Below are 14,753 nucleotides of genomic sequence, written 5' to 3'. Positions count from 1 at the left end.
AATACTGCTCCTATATCTTATGGCATCTCTAAATAAAATGCTGGAGGAATTCAGCAGGTCAGGCAGCATCTATGGAGGGGAATAGATATTTCACATTGCAGGGTCTCACCCAAAATGCAACGGTTTATTCATTTCTAGAGATGCTGCCTGACCTGCTGAGTTCCTCCAACATTTTTTTTGTATTTATGCAATTTACTGATTTATATTTCCAAGAACTTCGTAAAATTTATTTTTAAAATTCCAAACAGTGCTTGAAAATTGATCAAAATACTTCAGATTATAGAACTGTCCAAGACCATACAACCAAATTCATCCATACTAACCGTATGTGGCTCCATTATCCCATTTCCCTGAATTAGGTCTGTATCCCTTTGCACTTGATCGATCCAAGTTCAGACACAGACGTCTTTCAGTTGTAATGGTATCTGCCTCTTACCCCATACCTGTCCTAGCACGCAAAGACATCTCCAGCAGATTGGACAAATGAGATCTACAGTACTGCCACTCTTCATGGAGAGCAAAGGTTCAGAAGGGGTCACAGAGACAGGGAGGGGTGTAGGGTCTGGAGGGGGTTACAGAGACAGGGAAGGGCATAGGGGCTGCAGGGAATTAGAGAGGGGGAAGGGTGTAGGGGCCAGAGGGAATTACAGAGACAGGGAAGGGTGTAGGGGGCCAGAGGAGGGTCACAGAGACAGGGAGGGGCGTAGGGGCTGCAGGGAATTACAGAGAGGGGGAAGGGTGTAGGGGCCAGAGGAGGGTTACAGCTGGAAGGGGTTACAAAAACATGTAGGGGTAGGTGGGGGTTATGGAGATGGGGAGGGGTGTTTTTGGCTGGGGGTGGGGCTGGTAGAGGAACTGAGATTTTGGACAGTGTTAGAGTGTTTGGAGGTGATGGGGCGGAGGAGGAATGAGGCCAGGGAACACGGGATGGATGATTCACCAGGCCCAACCCCTATCCCTGTGGCTGTCCTCAGAACATGGAGCCCACAGCTGCTACCCCCATCACTGCAGCACGTGTGGGGCAGGGAGTGAGCTCAACGCTTTACACAGGAGCCCAGATGTACTCCCATTCCTCTGGCAATGAAGGCCTTTTCCAGGAAGGAAGCTATTTATAGAAAACTGTAATAACAGGCCCAATAGAAAGAGGATGATTAATTGCCCAGATGTGATCCTCATTACTGGAAAGGCACTAATGTACAGATTCTACTGACCTTGGTCACCTTCTACCCAACCAATCAGAATAAAGGAAAACAATTTTCCACCCAGACATTGTTGATGAAGCAATGCACGAAAAGGACATCACATTTATCATTCAACCTCAAAAGCTGGTAGTTCCTGAGACTCCTCATCAGAGTTTAACCAGTCACTGATGGGTCAAACCACACTGCCTCTCTGATGGGATGACTTTCTTCTGTACTGCCCCTTCATCTTACAAACGTACACAACTTCATTCAAATACAAAAGACATACAAAGGTTAGGGATTACAATAAAGTTACTAAATTAAAATTAAAATGCAACTATTACCACCTATAATACACTTGATTCTGTTCCTGGAAACATCCACGGAACCTGGAATGGTCACGTGTTCCCTCTCCGAGGAGGCCCTGACACAGACGTAGCCCCAGAAAAGGGGCAGGCAGTTAGCTTGGGAAGAGCCCTCACTGGCCCACAGCCTGGACCCATGAATGGCCAGCTTTGACAGGCCCAGAAGCAAGCCTACCAGAACATCCAATGAGTGACACCCCCCCCAGCCCCCCATAAACCGGGAGCGTGGGGCTGAAGTGCGGCCAGAACGAGAGCAGCAGCCCCATACAGACATGGTACCTGACTCCTCCCATCCACAGGAAGGACAGGTGGATGGGGCATCAGTGAACCTGCACAGGAATCTATTCCACGGTACTGCCCTGTGCAACACCCTCCACCCCAGGTCCCCAGTACACAGGGGAAACATGCCTGCATGGAGAGACGTCCACTAGGGACCCCCTTCACTGCCTGACAGGCTGCCATGGCGCGACCAGGCGGTAGGAGAGGGCAATGAAGTGAAAAGTGTGCAGGAGCAGCCTGTCTCAGCACGTCGAGGAAAGACACGGTGGACATCTCCACGAGGTTTCCAAAGGAGATCTCGGGGTTAGTGTCCCACTCCACTTCGCCAGCCACCCTCACGGGATGGGGAACGATCTCTCCAGCAGCCATAGCCACTCCACTTCGCCAGCCACCCTCACGGGATGGGGAACGATCTCTCCAGCGGCCCAAGTGCCTCTCCCCGCAGGTTCAGGGAAACTCTGACCAGAGGAGACCCTACCCCGGCAAAAACCTGGCAGCTCTCACACAGCGGAGCACCTGATGCTTGCCGCTGGAATCAGTGTACCCTCCTGAAGGCAAAGCCCCTGGTGAAGTAATGCTTCGTCCGTACATGCCTCCGCGGAGGGTGCTTGGAGAACATGCGTCTCTGTAAAGTCCTGAGACAGAGAGCTGCCATCTGGGTACATACCAGTGACTGACCCCCCCCCTCCCCAATAGGAAGTCTCTGGACCAGAGCAGAGACCTATTGCCTCCTGTAATCCCAGAATTCCACTGACTTTTTCTGCGTCCTCTCTGCCCGCATACAGTGGGCGGGACTAGAGTGACCAGCCAGTGCCAAAGCATGGGGTTACCAGCAGGTTGATGACCTACAATGACCAGACCAGTGTCCCAGCAGTTCCCGGCCAAGTCTCCGCAGTGAAGCTTAGTTAGACCCCCAGGTAGAAGAGGTGCATGGTCTTAGCTCCTCTGGCAGAAAGTCCATCTCCCATTGACCCACTAAAAGACAGGAGCACTTTCTACAGTTGACCCTGGCAGAGGATGCGACTGAGAAGACCCACTGGCAGTCTTGCACCCTCTGTAGGCCAACAGGGTCGGTGATCAAGGAGGACATCATTGGCATAAGCCAAAAGGACTATCTTCATCTCTGGCTTGCACAGAGCCGAACTGCCAACCGCTCCCGAAGAAAGCACAGAAAAGGCTCTAACCAGACAGAGTACACATTCTCCAACATTGGGAGCCCTGATGCAACTCCCCCCCCCAAAGCAAAAGGGTGCTATCAATGATCCATTGACCTTTATCAGGCACTCCACGGCAGCGTACAGCAAACAGACACGGGCAATAAAATGCGGTCAGAGTCTAAACGCATGCAGAGTCCCAAGGAGGTAGTCATGATCCACCGTGTCAGATGTCTTCTCCTGATCGAGAGAGAGAGAATGGTGACTGACGGGCCAGACTCATGGGATAGATGGATCAGGTGGATATTGTCCTCAATGGACTGGACTGGGACCATGTAGAACTGGTCTGGCTGGATCATTAGGGATGGTACAGAACTCAGGTGATTGGCCATTACCCAGGCACAGATCTTATATCCAGTGCTTAGGGGAGACACTGGGTGCTAATTCCTCAGGTGGCGAAGATCTCCCTTCTTCAGCAGCAGGACCACGACCGCCTTATGCCAAGAGTGATCAGTTCCTCCAACGACAGGGAAGAGTCCAGTTGCTGGACAGACTCTGGGTTGACCTTTGGCAGGTCCTTCCACGGTGCTCCTACTCACTTGCTGGGTCCAATGAGAACAGTTTCATGAAATAAGCGAATTTCTTTTACAATTCTCACCGGATCAGTGAGGGAGGAGCCATCTCCGACCAACAGCTCCACAAACCCTCCACACATCCAAAGAGTAAAAGAAAGGTGAGGCACGGTCCAGATCTCGCAACCCCTCAAGCCACAGATCCCTCAGTGTTTCCTTCTTCCCCGGTACCTCTGCCAAAGGAGCGGGGCCCCGTGAATGGGGTCGATTGAGACTCCAGATCAAGCAGCTCTTTCTCAACCCGCTTCTTGATCGATCTTTGGCGTATTCCTTACAAAAAAAAGTTGGATCTGAGCTTTGCCCACGTCCCACCAGAACCATGGGCACAGGCCACATGGAGACCTGCGCTGTGGAAACGTTCAGCCAGTTGAGTCACTCACCTCCTCGAAATCAAATCAAAAGATCCAACTAGCTCGCTCAACAGCTGCTCTGACTGCTGAGGACCAGAGCGATCTCTCTCCTCAAGGGTACAGTTAAAATCCCTCCCGAGGCCAATGCACTCACCTCTGTCAATGGAGCCAACAGCAGAGCTATCTCACAAAACAAGTGCGCCTGCATCGGGCCGGGCTCAGGGGCGCACACGGTAACCAAGTGTAACGTACACCATCCCAGCGCACAGTGAGATGTAGCAGGCGGCCTGGCTCCAACTTGTTTACATTCAATATCTCTGGCTGGTGGTTTGGGGCCAACAATATCACCACTCTGCTCGGGAACTGGAGCTGGGGTGGCACACGTGGACCCTCCCACACCAATCCAGGAGCCAGATGGGTTCGTCTCCCAGAAAGGTGTGCGATTCCTACTGAAAGCCCAGCACATATCTCTGTTCCTTGAGGACCGAGACATGACGGATGATACACCTCTGCATAATCAGCCCCTAGAATGTCCCAGAAGGCCCAGAGAAATTCATCAGTCAACCCTTCTCGTCCTGGGGACTTGCTTCTCTGCAGCTGCCTGAGGACACTGGTCAGCTCCACCAAAGACAGCAGGGCACCTAGACGCTCAGCACCCCCAGGGCTGACCCTCGGCAAGTCCTCCTACAGATCCTCCGTTCATCCTCACTGCACGGGTCCGGTGAGAAGAGAGCCTCACAGAAGGAATGCATTTCCGCAACAATTCCCGCGGATTGTGACGGTGGAACTGTGCTCTCCCAGTAGCTCCACCAGCTGACACCCCTCCCTCTCGAGAGAGAGTAGAAGAGGGGCGAAGCAAGGTCCAGATCCTGCAGCACCTGGACCCGCGACCTCACATAAGCACCTCGGGACCTCTTCCACAACAATTCCTCCCAGATCAGTGATGGAGGAGAAATTCTCTGCCTGTGGACACCCCTGCCTTTCGAGTGAGAGTAGAAGAGGGGCGAGGCGAGGTCCAGATCCTGCAGCACCTGGACCCACGACCTCACGGAAGCACCTCGGGACCTCTTGGGGTGCAGGTACCTCAGCGCCTCCTCCTACCTCCGGTACTCATCCCGGAGGGGCTGGTCCCCATTGGTCAGACCTAGCCAGGACTCCAAGACTATCAGCTCCTTCTTGAGCTAATTGATTCTGGACATCCTCTCAGTCGACCCGCGAGCATATTCCTGGCAAAACAATCAGATGCCCACATCCCACCACAGCCTCAGATGCCCCCGTTCCTGCCGCCAGGAGCCTCAGAACAGCCGGAACGAATCCCGGAACCGGCCGTCCTCCAGCAGCCGGTCATTGAAATGCCAGTACGCGGACCCCACCCGTGCGGTGACCCCACCCACACCCGGTGGTTCGAGCAGGCAGCCGGCCGAATGGAGGCGGCCGACACCATAGAGATGTAGAGCTAGTCGACCCGCAAGCCCCCACCCCCTCTGTATCTCCTGGAGAAAGCACAGAGGTCAGGGTGAAGGCTCCACCAGATATCGACCGAGGACACGACCAACCCCCGGAACTTCCTCACCGATGCTCGAATACTCTGAGGACCAGTGCGATCCCGCTCCTTGAGGGTGCAACTGAAAACACCCCCAGGATAAAGCACTTGCTACGATCTACGAAGCCCAGCAATGCAGACATGTCTCGGAATAGGCGCTCTCCTTCACTGAGCCGGGCTCAGAGGCGTACGCTTTAACAAAATGCATTGGTAAGCCATCTTGTCTCACAGCAAGGTGAGGAAGATGTCCTGGCATGTGTTCCTGAACCTGCAATATCTCTGCTTAGAAAAAGGGGCCAACAAAATGCCCCCCAGCCCCCACTGGAAGTAGAGCAGAGGTGACTCGCAGGATCATCTCCTACAACAGTGTGGGTTTTCTGCAGGAAGCTCACTGCTTATCCCCTGTCCCAGAGGACAGAGAGATGATGGAATCTGTGGAGCCCCCTACTGCCATTTACGTTAGGGGTCACAACACTCAGCTTATTGAGACCCCTCACCACAGCCCCTAAGAAAAGGAGCAGAGCTCTCCTTCGAGCCCTCTCCCGTCTTCACCTAACAACCCTTCTCCAGAGGCTCCAGGAGTCTCTTAATCTGCCACCTCTCCTCACGGGTCACCTCAGCTCCCCTCCCCTTCTTTTGGAGGATTGTGCAGATAAACTGAATGACCTGACCAGTGACCAGTGATCAGTGGCCAATTGGGCCTTGAAAGGTTTCCTCCAGTAGTCCCTCAGGAACTGCCACATCCCCTCCAGAGAGATGGGCTGTAACTCGCAGCTGGGGCCGAGGAAGTCACCATCTCTGCTTCAGAAGAGTCTCCCTCCTCCCCTCACTGGGTTCGATGATTTCATCACCCTCTGAGCAGTCATTGTCTGCACCTGAAATGACCACCACACTCCTCACTGTGGCCCTAATGGGAGATCCGAACACGAGCTCTACCACATCCCCAGGACCAGTGACAGGGGAGGCCCTGCCACCTTTGGATGCAGAATTCCTCCCACATCCCAGATACAAGGTTGGGAAAAAAGGGTGGATAGGCAGGGAAGACCGCGCAGTGTTAAAAACCTCAGCGCCGTCTCTGTGCAGCATCGAACAATGAAAGCTTTTCCAGGTGGTCTGAAGTCCAAAGTCCTTTTCACCCAGTCGCCCTGGGCTAGGCGCTCTGAACGGGAGGGGTTTTCCACCCTAACAACCGGAATAAATCCGTCCCTGCTCTGGCAAAGTCAGACTCAAACGTTGGCAATCCACCAGCCACACCCACTGCTCAGTGTTGTGAGAGACAGACCAAAAAGCTTCACCAAACAGAATCCTTCCAGGCAAGGAAACTGCCCAGACAACGCCACACACTCGCACAGCCTTCCGGCGGTCTCCACAACTGTTCTTTGGTGACTTTGCAGCAAATTTTCAACTCTAGGAGAGAGCACTCTGACAGAGCGAGCCTCTCTCAGTATTGCACTGCTGTGTCATCCTACGTTTCTTGAATAGGACGTGAACAGTAATTTTTTTGGACTCTGGGGTTGAGGAACTGATGTGTTGATCCACATTGCTGGTGTGACATTTAAGTCATTGACCAGCCTTGATAAATCAGACCAGCTGTCCAGCAGCGTCCTGCACATGAGCACAGTGACAGGCGTTCTGATTTCCCTTAAAGAGCTGAGTGTGATGCTAATTGCTCAACACTATTTGCAGGCCATTTGGCCCCTATGTCCTGTACTGGTGCACGCCCTCCACATCAGGCTCCCAACTGTAACCATTGTATGTGCATTCTATCTACTCACTTCTTGTGGTAAAATGTTGAATTCTCCCTTCGTTTGGTGAAGCCAATGGGCAGAAGCCTCAGGTTTACGCCGCACTTTCGAGCACGGTTTTTCATGAAGTTTAGCTGCAAGTAACAAAAAGAGACACAGTATTCATTCACCAAAGCAGCTTCACTAAAGGATTATACTTTCAAATGAAATATTTATTTTATATAGGTATAGCAGCATCGGGACTGGGACTGTCCGACTGGGTAACAGGTTCGTCCCTCAGACTGTGAGACTGATGAATACCCTGCCACCACTGAGGTCTCAGCACGAGGACAGTGAGCTGTTCACTGTTTACCTGTGCTGTGCAGTTTTATCTGAAGTTATTTATGGTAATTTTTGCTTGGTGTTCTGTGTGCTTTGTGGATGTACTGTGGTCGGGAGGAATGTTATTTCGTTTGCTTGCATACATGTTCAGTCAGATGACTATAAACTTAAGCTTGTACTTGTTTGCTGGATTTGGCAAAATCAGCTTATTTCTGGAGGAAACGGGCATGCAAAAGAACCTGGAAGTCCTCATGCAAGACTGCTGAGAAATTATTTGCACGCTATATGAACGTCAGCTTCTCTAATGGATATTTATTTTGCTCTTTTTTGCACTTGTTGTTTAATTTCTTTTGTAGAGTGGATTCTGGTTACATCGGCCACTTAAAGAACAAAAACTAGTGGAGAAACTAGTCATGATTCCCTTTGTTTGTTAAGGACACTGTGCTGCTTAACTAGGACAGGAGACTGTTACCGAACAGTTTCTAACTAGTGTCAGTTAAGCGAACTTGTGTGGCCGGTGGACACTACAATGTGCTTAGAGCGAACAGTTTTTAAAATAGTGCCAGTTGCATGTGACTGTGTTCGAAAAGCAATGATTTTTGCCACTGATAGTAGGTGAGAAATATGCAGCAAGACAATTCTAAACCGTTAAGCTCACTGCGGCTCCAAGCCTGAACGCTTGGAATTCAGAAACCAGCAGAAGCTGAAATGTTTTCACTACCTCAACGAGTTAAGAACTACGAAAAATGTGAAGGTATTGACAACTATCTTGAAAATAAAGATTTAGGTGATGCATTGTTGAAAGCCTTGTATGAAGGCAGCCCTTTATTAGCACTAGGCGCCTGTTGATTTTGGAAAGGCCACACAAGTAGACCACTGAGAAAAGGGCCGTAGTGAGAGATTTTGGCATATTGGAATTCATAAACTGCACTACTGTGAAATAAACTGAATCTGAATCTGAGTAGTGGAGTTGGGATTTTCTGTGGAAGACTTGCGATACAGGGCTCGTCTTTGGAGTGAAGGAGGATGCGAGGCGGCTTGATAGGGGTGTACAAGATTATAAGATGCATAGATTGAGTGGACAGCCAGAGACTTTTCCCCAGAGCAAAAATAGCCAATATGAGGAGGCACAATTTTAAGATGACTGGAGGCAGGTATTGTGAGGATGTCAGAGGCAGGGTTCTTTTAAACAGAAACACAGAGTGGTGGGTGCGTCGAGCTCCCTGCCGGGGTGGTGGCAAGGCAGTTATAGGGGCATTTGAGAGACTCTTAGAAAGGCACATGGATGATTAAAAAATGGGAGGGAAGGTTTAGATTGATCTTCGAGCAGCTTAGAAGGTTTGGACAACGTGATGGGGAAAAGGGCCTGTAATGTACTAGAACGTTCAGTGTTCTATGTTTTAAGACGCTAGTGAGGACTGAGTTGGAGTACTTTGTGCAGTTCTGGTTACCTACCTACAGGAAAAATATTAACAGGATTGAAAGAATACAGGGAAAATTTACAAGAACGTTGATAGGACTTGAGACCACATGTCATAGGAAAGGGTTGAATAGGTTAGGACTTTGTTCCCTGCAGCATTGAGGAATGAGGGAGATTTGATAGAGGTATATAAAATTATGAGTGTTATAGGTAGAGTAAATGCAAGCAGGCTTTTTCCCACTGAGTTTGGGTGAGACTCCAACTACAAGTCATAGGTTAAAGGTAAAAGGTGAAATATTTAAGGACAACATGATGGGAAACTTCTTCACTCAGCGGATTGTGGAACAAGCTGCCAGCACACACAGTGCATGCAAACTCAATGTCGACGTTTAAGAAGTGTGGACAGGTACATGGACGGTGGTGGTATGCAAGGCTCTGGTTTGGGTGCAAGTAGGCAGTTTAAATGGTTCAGCATGGACTAGATGGGCAGAAGGGCCTGTTTCTGTGCTGTACTTCTCCATGACTCTGAGCTCCAGAGGCCCAGGTTCGATCTTGACCTCCACGCTATCTGTGTAGAGCTTGTATGTCCCCCCGTAACCGTGTGGGATCTCCCCCAGGTGCTCTGGCCCCATATCCCAAAGACATGCGGGTCAGCGGTACACAGCCTCCGTGCGAGAGCGAGGGGTTGAGGAGTGGCATCACATGGCACAGTCTCCATGCCGTGTGACGCCACAGCTAACAGCTTACGGCTCTAGTGGACGTTGGTCGGTTAACGAAGGTGTCTCGATGTGCGCTGTCTGCCAGTCTCCCAGCATCTTCCAGAAACCTGTAATCTAAAGTCACCAACATTACTCAGGGGTCGAGCGAGGGTTCTCAAGACTTTCCATAGAACATGAATCATAGAACACCACAGCACCTTCTAGTCTGTGCAGAACTATTATTCTGCCTAGTCCCATCACCCTCCACATGGACAAATTTCAGAGTTCTATATGGATACATGCTTTGATAATAAATGAAGCTTTGAACTGTTATTCTGCCTTGTCCCGTCTGGACCACAGCTCTCCATGTACCTATCCAAACTTCCCTTAAATATTGAAAGCAAGCCGACATCCACCGCTTCCACTGGCAGCTCGACCCACACTCTCACCACCTCTGAGTGAAGAAGTTCCTCCTCACGTTCTTCTTAAACATTTCACCTTTCACCCTTAACCCATGACCTCTTGCCTCACCTGACCTTAGTGGAAACCCAATCTCAAATAATAATGAGGCAGCATATAGAGAAGTCATCACCCTGACACAGTGGTGTCAAGAAAACAACCTCTCCCTCAATGTTGCAAAAACAAAGGAGCTGGTTGTGGATTACAGGAGGACTGGAGAAGGGCTAACCCTTATTGACACTAATGGATCTGGGGTTGAGAGGGTGAACAGCTTTAAATTCCTCTTCATAAACATTCTCTGAGGATCTCATGTGGTCTGTACATATCAGCTGTGTGGTGAAAAAGGCACAACAGCGCCTCTTTCACCTCAGATGGTTGAGGAAGTTTGGTATAGGCTCCCAAATCCTAAGAACTTTCTACAGGAGCACAATTGAGAACATTCTGACTGGCTGAATCATTGGGGACCCGAGTCATCCCAACTATGGTTTATTCCAGCTGCTACCTTCCAGGAAATGGTACCGCAGCGTAAAAGCCAGGACCAACAGGCTCCAAAACAGCTTCTTCCACCAGGCCATCAGACTGATTAATTCATGCTGACACAATTGTATTTCTATGTTATATTGACTATCCTGTTGTACATGGTATTTATTAAAAGTTATTATAAATTGCATATACTACATTTAGACAGAGACGTAATACAAAGACTTTTACTCGTCATGTACATGAAGGATGTAATAAAGTTAATTCAATTCAAATGCCTGCTTGCATTTACTTTGTCTATATCTCTCATAATTTTGTAACTCCTCTATCAAATCTCCCCTCATTCTCCGATGCTCCACGGAATGAAGTTCTAACCTATTCAACCAAGTCTGTGTCAACCTGTTATTCTGCCTTGTCCCATGAAGACCATAGCCCTCCATAACCTTCCCATCCATATACTTAACCAAATTATACAGTCCTAACCTATTCCATGTTTCCTTATAACTGAGGACCTCAAGTCCCAACCACATCCTTGTAAATTTTCTCTGAATTCCTTCAATCTTATTAACATCAGTCCTGTAGGTAGGTGACCAAAACTGCACACTATATTCCAATGTAGGCCTCACCAATGTTTTATACAACTTCAACATAACATCACTTTTAATCTCAATCAGACTGGACGAGATCAACCTTACCACTGAGGAGCTGCGTTTCTGTGAAATCAGCAATGGACTGGAACGCTGTTTTATCTCGAACACCACTGCATCCGCTCTCTGTCTTGTGCTTCTTCACACAGAGTAAACTAGGTGACAGAAAGATCAGATTTGAGTTAATTCTATGGCTAGACACAGCTCTATCACCATCTATAAATTTGCTGATGACACAACTATTGTTGGCAGAATTACAGCTGGTGATGAGGCATCCAGGAGTGAGATCGATCAGCTAGTTGAGTGGTGCTGTAACAGCGACTCAACATCAGTAAAACCAGGGAATTGATTGTGTACTTCAGGAAGGGGAAGTTGAGGGAACACACATCTGTCCTCATCAAGGAATCAACTGTGGAAAGAGTGAGCAGTTTCAAATTCCTGGGTAGCAACACCTCTGAGGGTGTATCCTGGGCCCAACATTTTTATGCAGTTTAGAAGGCATGCCAGTGGTTATATTTCATTAGGAGTTTGACATTTGGTTTGTCACCAAAGACTCTCACAAATTTCTGCAGATGTGTTGTGGAGAGCATTCTAACTGGTTGCTATGGAGGGACCACCGCATAGGATCAGAAAAAGCTGCAGAAAGTTGTAAACTCAGCCAGCTCCATCATGGGCACTAGCCTCCTCAGCATTGAGGACATATGCAAAAGGTGATGCCTCAAAAAGGCAGCATCCATCACCCAGGAGGAGGTGATGGAGGAGGAGGTACAGGAGCCTGAAGACACACACTCAATAATTCAGGAACAGCTTCTTCCCCTCTGCCATCAAATTTCTGAACTGACAATGAACCCACGGACACTACACTACATCACTTTTTTAGCTCTCTTTTTGCATGACTTATTTAACATATATTAAATAATAATAAAACATATAGTTTTTATTATGTATTGCTACTACAAAACAACACATTTCATGACATATGCCAGTGATATTAAACCCGTTCCTGATTCCGACATGCAGTTACCCCCAGGACACAGCTTGGTTATGAAGATGAATCATGGATCACCTTCTGTATGTAGACAACCGAAAGCCCTGGAACAATCCCACCAAAGAGCCTTAAGTCCGATTTTGAGTATCATCTGGAAGGACAGATGCCCTAACACTAGTGTACTGGAGGAGGCCAACACGTCAGCATCCCCAGCCACTTACTTATCCAGAATACATGGATCCCGCATCAGCCTCTACAGCCACTTGGAGACCCACCAATAGACAACCCCTTGAGGAGAACGTTATAGTTGATTCGAGTGATCACACTACCATAGTAAACACCTGTACCTCTTCCATTCCATACACCTCCTTCCCTCCATACACCCCTCCCCAACAGCACAAGGGGAGCACTTTCTTCAGATTGCAGCGGTTTAAGAGACGGCAGGGGACAGGCAAACTGATTATTCCTGAAGCTGCAAGAAATCATGTCACAGAAACCAGTCTCCTCTCCACTTCTCACTTCCTTGGTAAAGCAGCCAGCATCAACAAAGACTCCCCCCAACCCCGGACATTCTGTCTTCTCCCCACTCCCACAGAGCAGAAGATACAAAAGTCTGAAAGCACATACCACCAGCCTCAAGGACAGCTTCCACCCCACTGTTATCAGACTCCTATTCAGGCCTCTTATACACGCTTCATTTCCCGATCTGCCCCGTGACCTTTGCACCTCGTCTACCTGCTCTGCACTTTCTCTGTAACTGTAATGTTATATTTATTCTGATTTCTTTGTACAATGTTGAATGTATAAATTTAATTTGGAGATACCACACAGCAACAGGCTCTTTTGGTCCAACGACCCTGCGCTGTCCAATGGCCCTCGTATGTCTTTGGGCGGTGAGAGGAAACTGGAGCACGTAGAAGAGCAGAGCACAGAAACAGGCCACTCGGCCCACAAAGTTGTGCCAAACCAAACCATTAAAAAGCAAATCAACCCCCAAACACTGATCCCTCCTACAATCGCCATGTCCCCATCCCTCCATCTTCCGTACATCCATGTGTCTATCCAAACGTCTCTTAATGCCTCCAGTGTATTTGCCTCTACCTCCACACCAAGCAGCGCATTCCAGGCATCCATGACTCTCTGAGTAAAAACTTACCCCCCATCCCCCTTGAACCTACCCTCCTCTCACCTTCAATGCAAGCCCTCTGGTATTAGACATTTCAACCCTGGGAAACAGATACTCTCTGTCCACTCTATGTCTCTCATAATCTTGTAAACCTTTATCAGATCTCCCCCTTTGAACTCAAAGCCTCGACTAATAAAAGTAAGAATTCCATAGCCTTCTTAATCAACTTAAAGCCCTCTGTAGCCATTTTCAATGAGCTACGAACTTGGATCCCAAGATCTCTTTGCTAAGCAACACTGCTAACGCCTTGCCCTTAAAAGTGTACTTGTCTCCTTGTACTTACCTGAAGGTGCACCACCACATTTATCTGGGTTAAAACTTCATCTGTCATTTCCCTGCCCATATCTACAACTAGTCTCTATCGTGTTGTATTCATTGCCAGTCTTCTACACTGTCTGCAACTCCACCAATCTTGGTACCATCTGCAAATTTACTAACCCACCCATCTACATATCCATCCAGGTCATTTTATGCATTACAAACAGCAGAGTTCTCAGCACAGATCCCTGCCGAAAACCACTAATTACAGACCTCCAGCTTAAAGAAGCTCCTTTAAACACTACCCCCTGACTTCTACATACAAACCAGTTCTGAAACAGCAGCCAATTCGCCACAGCCCCCATGAATCTTCTGGATTAGTCTCCTTGGAGGGGCTTTGTCAAACGCCTTACATTCACCACCCTACCCTTATCACTTTGTCAAAAAACTCAAATCAAATTGTGAAGACAAGACCTGCCACGCAAAAATCCATGCTAGCTCTCCACAATTAGGCCATGGGATTCCAAATGCTCAGATGTCCTAACCCTGAGAATTTTCTCCAGCAATTTCCCTAAGACTGACATGCGATTTGCTGGTCTATCGTTTCCAGGATTTACCCTTGTTCCCTTATTAAATACAGATACATTAGCCACTCACCCTCTGGGACCTCCCGTGTGGCTAGAGGGAACACAAACACACTGGCCAAGAGCCCAGCAATCTCGCCTCCTTCAATAACCTGGGGTAAATCCTATCAGGTGGGGACTTATCCTCCTTATTAACCATTAGGAGGCCCAACACTTCCTCCTCCTTGACCCCTAAATGTCCGAATGTATTTATACACTCATCACTGATCTCCTGGTCCTCCACATTCTTTTCCTTGGTGACTACTGAAGTCAAATATTCATTAAGTACCTCACTCACATTCTCTGCATCTGAGAAAATGTTACTGCCTTTATCCTTCAGTGGTCCCACCTTCCCCCGAGTTATCCCTTGAACCTTGATGTATGCATGCACGACTTGGGAGTCACCCTGATCCTACTTGCCAGA

At 48.7% G+C, this 14,753-nt stretch overlaps 1 protein-coding gene across 2 annotated transcripts in view; it reads right to left on the bottom strand.

The window, feature by feature from the left end:
- Positions 1-14,753, bottom strand: part of znhit6 (zinc finger HIT-type containing 6) — a 40,532-nt gene that overhangs the window by 23,010 nt on the left and 2,769 nt on the right. For both annotated transcript variants that reach the window (XM_059983706.1, XM_059983707.1), the window contains exons 3-5: positions 11,323-11,429; positions 9,738-9,823; positions 7,280-7,383 (exon numbers count right to left, since the gene is read on the bottom strand). In XM_059983706.1, the coding sequence (XP_059839689.1) occupies positions 7,280-7,383; positions 9,738-9,823; positions 11,323-11,429 (297 nt within the window). The remainder of the gene's footprint in view (positions 1-7,279; positions 7,384-9,737; positions 9,824-11,322; positions 11,430-14,753) is intronic.

This window comes from Hypanus sabinus, chromosome 11 (genome assembly GCF_030144855.1).
Source record: "Hypanus sabinus isolate sHypSab1 chromosome 11, sHypSab1.hap1, whole genome shotgun sequence".
NCBI classification, from domain to species: Eukaryota; Metazoa; Chordata; class Chondrichthyes; order Myliobatiformes; family Dasyatidae; genus Hypanus; species Hypanus sabinus.
Note: the sequence above shows the minus strand (reverse complement) of the source record. Positions and strands in the feature narration are given on the sequence as shown.